This window comes from Carex rostrata, chromosome 2, assembly GCF_964058835.1.
Source record: "Carex rostrata chromosome 2, lpCarRost1.2, whole genome shotgun sequence".
NCBI lineage: Eukaryota > Viridiplantae > Streptophyta > Magnoliopsida > Poales > Cyperaceae > Carex > Carex rostrata.
In genome coordinates this window covers 7,000,803-7,011,062 of record NC_135919.1, presented here as the reverse complement: position 1 = coordinate 7,011,062, position 10,260 = coordinate 7,000,803, and the positions used below count along the sequence as shown (strand labels likewise).

At 34.8% G+C, this 10,260-nt stretch overlaps 1 protein-coding gene and 1 long non-coding RNA gene across 2 annotated transcripts; both read right to left on the bottom strand.

Annotated features, from left to right (window-relative positions):
* Positions 1-237: 237 nt before the first annotated feature.
* On the bottom strand, positions 238-2,237 carry LOC144550556 (uncharacterized). The gene is made up of 5 exons (XR_013510499.1): positions 1,996-2,237; positions 1,472-1,606; positions 992-1,186; positions 642-721; positions 238-482 (listed from the first exon to the last, which is right to left on the bottom strand). It is a non-coding gene; the product is annotated as an uncharacterized LOC144550556 (long non-coding RNA).
* A 5,743-nt stretch (positions 2,238-7,980) lies between these two features.
* LOC144547403 (UBA domain-containing protein Mud1-like) lies at positions 7,981-8,550 on the bottom strand. Its single transcript, XM_078296042.1, has one exon. It carries the CDS (start codon positions 8,548-8,550, stop codon positions 7,981-7,983), a length of 570 nt encoding a protein of 189 aa, XP_078152168.1.
* Between the last annotated feature and the right edge of the window lie 1,710 nt (positions 8,551-10,260).

Here is a 10,260-nt window from a genome sequence, read left to right as displayed (position 1 = left end):
TTCGAAAACTACTGATTAAAAATGCTAATTAGATGGCCCAGAAAGTTTGGTAATGTCGCCCGTTTCGGCCCATAAGTTTAGTAAAGTCGGCCGTTTTGGGCCCAGATGGTTAGGTATGTTAGCCCATTATGAGATATTCTAAGGAAGGAAACTAGGCAGTAGTGGTGAAGTCTGAAATTCTCTGTTTACATGAATGTGATACAAGCTTTGGGCCTTTGGCATGTGCATGGCCACGAGTTTTAGCCTTCGGAAATTTCGTTACATGGAAATGGAAGGGTGCTGACTGCTGACTTAGTGTGACATCACATCAGTATAAACATTTTTAGCATCATCCCTTGAGAAAGTTTGTAAAACGAACATTACAACAAAAGCAAGCTTGCTTTTGGGTATTGTACTGCATTTATTTGACAGTAAGTGCTCTCCGAGATTTGTAGATGCATCAAACCACCACCTCATCTGGGACTGCTGCTTCCCATCTTATTCTGGATTTTTTTTTTTTTTTTTTTTTATCAATTTGAGGAGGTTGTCAACAAGAAATATAAAAAATAATGATTCTTAAATTGTATTAAAAATATATATAATCTATTCAAATCATACAATTAAGTAAGATAAAAAAAATTGCTAGGGTAAGTTCATTGTACCTGACTGACAGCCACATCTGGAAATATTTACCCCTAATCCTTCAGCCTTTGTTGCCATCCATCGAAACAGCTAGCTGGAACTACATAATTAAGTATAGAAAAAGAGAGAAACAAAAGATTTCATCAAGAACACCTCGTATTCAATCAAGACTATTAACAGAGTTTTGTAACAACTTGTCAGTTAGGAGTTAATTATAACATTGAGATTAGTTACTGTCTAGATTCATTGTATAGGCGCAGTTATATATACTCTATCTGTACTCCATAATTACTCTCTCTCTCTCTCTCTCTCTCTATTACATTTATATTATGGTATCAGATGTTCCTCTTTGTTGATCTCTGAATCTTACCAGCAATGGATGCTAATAGCAATTCTTCTCAAAGTACCACTTCTTCTCCCTTCTCCACTGAGCTTGTTGTTCAGATTTCTATACCAGTCTCCACAAAGCTGGATCGGAACAATTTACTAACATGAAAATCTCAAATCGAGCCGATCACCGACGGATTTGGTTTTGCTAAGTTTCTTGATGCATCTCTTAATCCTCCTGCGAAGACAATCACACCTGCTTTATTCTTATTTGGCAGCTCAAGGGTGGAATAAGTCTCGTATTCCATATCACCCTTATGCTTGTAAACTTCAGACTAAGTTTAGATACTGTGAGGTAACATGCACTAATCCTAAGAACTATCATAACCCTAATTACCTCATAAAGTAGTAAATATTCAAATAAATTAGATATATCCCTCAGAAAGGTACTCTTAGTATGGGTCTCATTATTTTATTTTTTTGTATTCCAAGGGGAATCTGAGTGAATCTGAGTGAATCATACCGAGGGGAAAACTTTGGCAGGAGAAGTGAAATTAACGCACCCGAGGTTGGATGGGAGAAAGGAATCTTGAAAGCCGGAAGCGCTCTACCCTAGCAAAGCAGAAACTGAATAGCAATGCGGAAATTGGAGGAGAACCTGCTGATAAAGAGACATTTCTGTAAATGTGATTTGGGAAAGACTGAGCAACCAGCGAATTATGCTGATTAGGACGGCAATTTTTTTTGTTAGTGCAAAGTCAAACTATACAAAAGATTATAAAATTTTAATAGCATGGACACCTACATGTAATTAATGCATTATTCTATAAAAAAAAGTCGAACTAAATTACTACATGTTGCAAAAAATTAACAAATTGGGGCAATGCGAAAAAGAAACCATTGTAAATATATTAGCGACATCACAGAGCCGATAAAAGTCCCAAATTCAATTTTGTTTGGAAATTGTTTTGCTTCAATGTACTATATTGTCAACTTTAAAAGAGCTACCAATTACCAAATTACAATATTCTTACACGAAAGAAATACCTTAGCAGGAAGAAGCGAAGAAGGCCGATGACACTGAGAAGCGTGCACTCCTTCCAGATTAGCGTGGGGGAGAGCCAAGCGGCTGGCAGTGAGGGAAGAGCGAAAGTGAAGCCAAGGAACGAAGAATGGCTGAAATCGAAGGAAGAAGGCGGTGAGAGGAGAGGCGACACGTTGCAGAGAGATTGTAGCGTGGCACGCCCGAGCGAGAGTTGGGAGACAGATGGAACCCCTACGCGAGTACGTGAGGCGCGGAGGTAGCGATTGGATTTTTTTCGGAGAATAGTGTGAGCGGTGTAATTGGAGGTGTCCAGTGCTGAGGAAATGACGCTAGGTGAGGTAAGGTAGAAGTAATCTGGTTCATCCGTTGGCAATCGGACAACAGATGAGAAGGGTGACACTGTTCATTGCTGATGTCACACCTCATTGAAAATTAAGGTAGTATAATAATAACAAGTAGGCATGAGTTTTGAAGTGATTCAGATTCTGTAATCTAATTTGATCAAGTGAGAATCAATTTTTGATTTAATGAAAAATTTAATACTTTCTGTGTCATAGGTCACATGTTTAAAATTCAGATAAAAAAAATTCTTTATAGGTGATCACTTCACTGGTTCGCTTCATAAAGAGTTAAAAACCCATAGATTATAGAGTTGGTTCTTATTGTTTTTTGAGAAAACAATAAAGGTCAAGCTCCCATTTCATTATCCTTAATTGGTTATATGGTTTTGGGTTTTCAAGTAGAAACCTGAAAAAGTAGAGTTGGTTCTTATTGTTAAAACCATAAAAATCACTATTAAAAAAAATTCAAACCCTAATTATTAACAATGCGCACGTCAACCGGGGTCCACAAAAAAAGTACCATTCAAGCAAACGGGGTTAAATGGTTTAAATTACTTGGTAGAGAAGTCTTGAATCATTATTATTTTTTGTGTTGACAAATTTATTGGGGGTGCTGTCATTTTTTTTTTTCAACTTAGTATTTGAACAATATCTGTTTGAACAATATATGAACTCATGATCGAGCCTATTTAGAGATGTCTATCTAATCATATCATATTAGGAAAACAGATATTTTAAGCTCATATTTTGATGCAGCCCAAAAAGATTTAATCCATACTTAATCAATTATTAATTAAGGCCTAAAATATTCTGACATGTTAGTAAATAACAGCAATTGAGTTTTAGCTATTGGTATATATGTATCATTTTGTGAGTCCGAAAATTTCTTTTTGAGTATTTATATTCATTTATTTTGATTGACTTATGATATTTATTTACCTAGGCTATTTCTAGTAGAGTTCATCACTGTATAATTGTTCCAACTTTTTTATTTTTTTGTTTTATTTTCATTTTGTCCTTATTCATGTGGATTCCACAATCAACTGGTTTACTCATTAAAAAAAAGGAAAGAAAAAACAAAAAAATATTAAGCTATAAAAATGATTTTGTTTACTTCAAAAAAATAGTAAAAAATACAGAGGGTTTTTTCAGATAATATTAACAACACTAGTGAACTATTTTATTTCAAATGTGTTTTTATTTTCTGACATAGATATACATTTTTTTTCATATGTTTGCAATATTACTATCAAGTCAAAACTTGACAATTTAATTATCGTAACTACTGTTATAAAATATATTTACGTGGATGTTCATTCTATAACTTCCAATATTAATTCTCATTTCATTGCCCACTACCTCCACTACCTCCACTATCTCCACTACCATGGACATTCATTTTCTCCTTTATTATTGTAACATCTCTTTCTAGCCTATAAATAGAGGCTTTGTAAATAGAGAATGGACACACATATTATATACAATAATGGTTATTGCTCTCTATCTCTCTTGTTATTTACTTATTTTTATTGCAACTTTATCTTAATTTTACAATACGTTATCAGCACGAATTGCTCGGAAGAAGTTGCATAGTAATCATGTAAGTAATTTGTGTGATTAATTATTATATCTTTCATTAATTTAAATTTCATTTAAATTTTTTATTATATTTGTTTGAGTTTATAAGAATCATTCCTTGAAGTGAATGATGAAATAATAACCTGAAGTTATTATCAAAACTAAATGTTTATCAAGAACCTGAAGTTCATATTACCTGAATATAATAATAAGAGTAATAATCTGAAGTTATTATCACAACTAAAATTTTATCAAGAACCCGAAGTTCGTATTACTTGAATAAAATAATAACCTGAAGTTATTATTATAATTATTTACAACCTGAAGTTCTATTATAAATTTTAGTATAAAATTAATATAATAACCAGCAGTTATTATAGGCCACTGGATGAATAATAACCTGAAGTTATTCTCAATTAAAAACCTGAAGTTTTATTAGAAATTTTCATATAAAATCAATATAATAACCAGAAGTTATTATAGGTCATCGGATGAAAATATAACCCGAAGTTATTTCAAATTAAATTATACAATTGTGCAGCCAAACAATTTAATAACTAGAAGTTATTACATAAAATATTTTATTATAACCTGAAGTTATATAATATTAACCTGAAGTTATTAATACATTTAAATTTATTTATTTATTTATTTATTCATGCAATTTACGTATTCTTTTATTTATATTTATTTATCTCCCTTTTCATAATCTGAAGTTATGATATTAATAACCTGAAGTTATGACATTGATGACATTGATAACCTGAAGTTATGACATTTATAATTCAAAATTATGGCATTCATAACCCGAAGTTATGGCATTAATAACCTGAAGTTAATGCGTATCTATTTTGTAGTACATATGACAAATCTCACAAAGTTTGAATTTATCTCCTTTTTCATTTATCATAACTTGAAGTTATGGTAGTAATAACTTGATGTTAAAAATACATATTAATGAGAAAGAAAAACGTCCTGAAGATGTTTGTTTCAGATGTGGGATGATAAATCATTGGTCGCGTACTTGTCGTACGCCAAAATATTTTGTGGAGCTATATCAAGCCACAATCAATAAATAAGGGGAAAATATGAAAAATAACTTTACTGAATATGACCCTAAAATAAATGCCATATGGATACACATCTTGATGTATCAGATTTATTCCATAATGTCAATGAAGAAATATATATTATTACTTAGGGAGCAAATATAGTATTAAAAAAATTTTATATTTATGTTTAATAAAAGTTTAGTTTACATTTTAATTTTTTTTATGAAAATAAGTTTAATGAATAAAAGTAATTTATTTTTGTATTTTAAAGGAAAATGACTGACACAATGATAAGTAATGAAGATCCATGTCTGGTAGACAGTGGAACAACTAATACCATATTGAAAAGTAAGAAATATTTTTCACAATTGTATCTTGGTGAGACTAATATTCACACTATATCTGGCACAAGTAATTTAATAGAAGGCTCCGGAAGAGCTTGTATTTTGTTACCTGAAGGAATAAAATTAATAATAGATGATGCATTATATTCAAGTAGATCCAGAAGAAATCTACTAAGTTTTAAAGATATTCGAAAGAATGGTTATCATATTGAAACTATGAATGAGAAAAATTGCGAGTATCTTCATATCACATCTATTAAGAATGGCCAGAAGATCATAATTGAAAAGATGCAAGCAATGTCATCTGGATTATATAGTACTTATATAAGTAAAATAGAATCAAATATGGTTGCTAACCCGAAGTTAGCTGTTACTAACCAGAAGTTAGTTGATCCAAAATTATTTACATTATGGCATGACAGATTGGGTCATCCAGGAAATATAATGATGAGGAGAATAATTGAAAGTGCAAATGGGCATCCCCTAAAGGACCTGAAGATCCTATTATCAAAAGATATGACATGTGAAGCATGCTCTCTTGGAAAACTAATTATTAGGCCATCTCCAAATAAAGTTGGACCTGAAGCTCCTTCATTTTTAGAAAGAATTCAAGGAGATATATGTGGACCTATTACACCTCCATGTGGACCGTTTAGATATTTTATGGTGTTAATTGATGCATCAACACGCTGATCACATGTGAGTTTGTTAGCAACAAGAAATGTTGCATTTGCTAGACTATTAGCACAAATTATCCAATTGAGAGCTAATTTTTCGGATTATCAAATCAGAAGAATCCGGCTTGATAATGCAGGTGAGTTCACTTCTCAAACTTTTAATGATTATTGCATGTCTATTGGAATTACGGTAGAACATCTAGTGGCCCATGTTCATACACAAAACGGTCTGGCAGAATCGTTGATTAAAAGATTACAATTAATTGCTAGACCATTACTCATGAGGTCTAGTTTACCGTCTTCCGCATGGGGACATGCCATATTACATGTCGCTGCACTAATTAGATTAAGACCTGTTCTTTGTTACCGGGTTGGACTCTAAATGCAAGTTAAGTTCCTAAATGTGAAAATTTACATGAGTTGCTTAAATCAAGAGCCTCGAGAACCTTTATGGTATGATTTGGACTTTCCTTGATCAATTTTGATTCACCCCACAAATTGACTAATCAAACTTCAAGTTCTGAAATGTCTTAATATTTGCAAAGCTGATTACTCTAATTGATCGATATTTCATTCCCTGATTACTGAGACTATGCTCTCGTTTGTGGAGATTTTCCTTTTTGCTCCCCCAAGCTTGGAACAAGCTTAGGTTAGAAAGTCACGGACTTTGTGTGTTGATATATGCAAAAGTTTTTTTTCTTTTCTAAATTTGGGAGACGAGCTCAAAGGCGCCCAATAGGACTTATTGCCAGTACTCTTATTTTCTCCATCTCTTTTCTTTTTTTAATTATGGGAGATGAGCTCAAAGGCGCCCAATAGGACTTATTGCCAGTACTCTTATTTTCTCCTTTTTTTTTTTTTTTTTTGCACATACCATGAATACACACATCGATTGGTATTCATTCATACCAATGGATATCCAAAACTTTCTTTATTTAAAATCCTCATTTCCCTATTTAAAAGGCACAGTTCAATTTGAAAAATGGCTTTTCGATACAATTCAAGTTTTCATCTTTTCAAGTTCTCAAAACATCCCTTCCTAATCAGTTCTTTGATCAATTATGGGGTTAGTTCTAATTTTTCAAAGTCATTCAAATCACAACCAAAAATTGTTCAAACAAGTCCTTAACTCAAGCAATCACACAAATTTATCACCTAAAAATGCAAATTTCGGAAAAATAAACATGACCTAAATGCAGATACAGTTTTCATCTATTCACCCCCCCAAAACTTGAATGAAGCATTGTCCTCAATGCATGAATTCACACAAGAAAAAATAAATAGAAGAAAATATGGAAACTAACCAGACATGGAGTGGGGGGGTGAGGCCGGGGCGCCTCACTGATTGGTGAGAGGTGGGTCGGGTGGATATGGGCGGAGCGCCCACTTCAGAGGTGTATGGACCGTGTGCTGGTTTGCTGGTAAAGTCCTCAGCTTGCATGTGGCTGAATGAGTGCGTATCACCTTCTCGATCAAGTCCTCAATCACAATTTGCTGAGCTTTCAAATCCTCCAAGAATTTGAGGATGTGAGTTGGGTCGAGGTCTGCATTTAAAATCACAGGACAAAAGTTATTTGGGTCTGGGAACTCATACCTGAGGTTAGCTGGAAGAGGCTTGAGCTCAGGAGTTGGTGGCTCTGTAGGGACCTTGACGCGGTCCGCGTCAGGTTCACTCGGGTCGCGTGAAGACCTCGCGTCAGCTTCATCAGATCCTCGTTCTCTGTTTTCCAGGCCTTCGGACTGTGGCACGCGACCCGCGTGGGATTCATCCGGCCCACGTCCTAGTTCATCCAAATCGTCAAAATTTGCTTCTGCTGCACACATCTTCTCCAGCAAATTATCCAAATAATCAGAATAATTACTCATTATTCGCGTATCGAATCCATCCGGTCTGTATTGCCTACGAGATTGTTCTTTGGCCAATTGATCGACCACATCAAGCCAGCAGCATGTTTCTGTTTCGGAGGGGTACTTCATAGCTCGGTTGAGATTAAACTATATTTTCTCATTTCCAATCCGCAGAGTCAGAGTTCCATTCTCCACGTCAATGAGTGTTCGAGTTGTCTTCAAAAATGGCCGTCCCAGAATGATAGGGATTTTCTTCTCCTCCTCCATCTCCATCACCACAAAATCAACAGGGACATAGAACTTACCGACTAGAACTGGCACATCCTCCATTATGCCCAGTGGTAGTCTGACAGAAGAATCAGCAAGCTGCAGAGTCATGCGCGTGGGTTTGAGCTCGCCTACTCCCATGCGCTCAAAGATGGTGCGTGGCATGAGGCTCACGCTGGCCCCTAAGTCACATAGGGCTTGCTTGATGGTAGCTTTCCTGATTGTGCAAGGGATGAAGAATTTACCAGGGTCTCCCAGTTTGGGTGGCAGCTCACTGTTCAGAATGGCGCTGCACTGCTCCGTCAGTTTCACCGTCTCGTGCCCACCCAAGCTTCGCTTGTTGGATAGAATGTCCTTCAAGAACTTGTCAATAAAACCCCAGAAGAGGTTGACAGTAAAACTCCTAAAGAAGTATATAAAATCCCAGAAGAGATTAATGATATAACTCATGAAGAAGTTGATAAAACCCCAGAAGAGGTTGATGAAGTTCTAGAAGAAACTCAAGTACCAAATGATTATGAGATTTCTATAAATTATGTAATAAATGGTACTATATTAAATAGAAACAAAACACATGTTGATGAAATCTTTGCATTCGCTATAGCAAGCGATGTTATAAACAAAGAAGATAATGTGCCAAAAACTCTAGAAGAGTATAGACATAGAAATGATTGGCCTAAATGAAAATATGTCATACAAGCAGAATTAAGTTCATTAGAAAAGCGGCAAGTATTTGGACCTGTAGTCCAAACGCCCAAAGATGTTAACCCTGTAGGTTACAAATGGGTATTTCTCATAAAAAGAAATGAGAAAAATGAGATTGTGAGATATAAAGCAAGGCTAGTGGCACAAGGCTTTACACAAATACCTGGAGTTGATTATGAAGAAACGTATTCACCTATAGTGGATACGATAACTCTCAGATTTCTAATAAGTCTCACAGTTGTAGAAAATCTAAAAATACGACTTATGGATGTTGTAACTATTGGGGTTTACGGTGCTGTAACCAAAACCCGTTTAGGCTTAAGCTGCGGAATGACCGTATAACAAAAATTTCTACAGCCAACTTAAGCTCAGGATTAAACGGGGTATGTCAGAAAACTTTCCAAGGCGGTCCACCTTTAGTATTCCTTTGGCATCAAAACCCAATTTAATCCTTTTTACATATCTACTCCATGATTGATTTCTAAAACTTTAATCTACTTACCAATTAAATAGATTAATATAGCATATTTATATCTTGTTTCCAAATCACAGTTGGAATGCAGACCGAGCGAGTAGAGCCTCACCAAGGAAGGAATCGACTCGGAGTATCACACGTGTGATACCTCTATCGGTTATCCACCAGGACTAATCGGAGAGCGGTTTATTTCTTCTGCCAGAAATACCGTAAACTGCGGAATTATGCAAAAACACTATTCACAAGGAAAAAGACGAAAACCCATAAACACGAATTTTTGGTTGCTCAGTTTCATCAATATGCAAAACTGACATACCGCGAAATTCAGTAAAACACTATTCATCAATCCCGTAAATATACTCCACAACAACCCGCAAGATTATACGTCAACTACGTATAACTTTCTTTTCTCAACCGAAACACTATTTGGGAGAGAAACCGAGAAAGAGATAAAATACCGATTCGATTCTGCACGAAACGATACGTGTGAATTAGTGATTTTTCTCTCTACATGCACCCCTCTATTTATAGGCTTTTGAGGAGGTTTGCAAAAGACCGAAAAACCCCTCAACATATGCCTATTTACAAGATATGGCATTGAATGGATAAGGATGACATGTCATGTGGATAAGATCGATGACGTGTCATCTGGATAGGATCGATGACATGTCATGCGGATAGGATCGAATCTGAAAAGACCCGAATGCCCTCTACCCGAATACAAATAATATTCGTATAATTATTCTGAACAATTATATATATTTTTCTTGCGGTTGTTGTTTCGGTAATTTATACAACGTGTCCTGCACATTTATAAATTAACCGGTTAACTTTTATACAACGTGTCACACACGTTTATAAATTAACCAATGTTTTTGCTTGTTATTTTTACATAACATTTATAATTTAATTATAAGACGTATAATTAATTATAACCATCTTACTATTGATCATAACCAATTTATAATCAATCACAATAA

Coding starts and splice junctions, on each gene's coding strand:
- LOC144547403 (XM_078296042.1), bottom strand. CDS start 8,550: ATGAGTTATATCATTAATCTCTTCTGGGATTTTATATACTTCTTTAGG.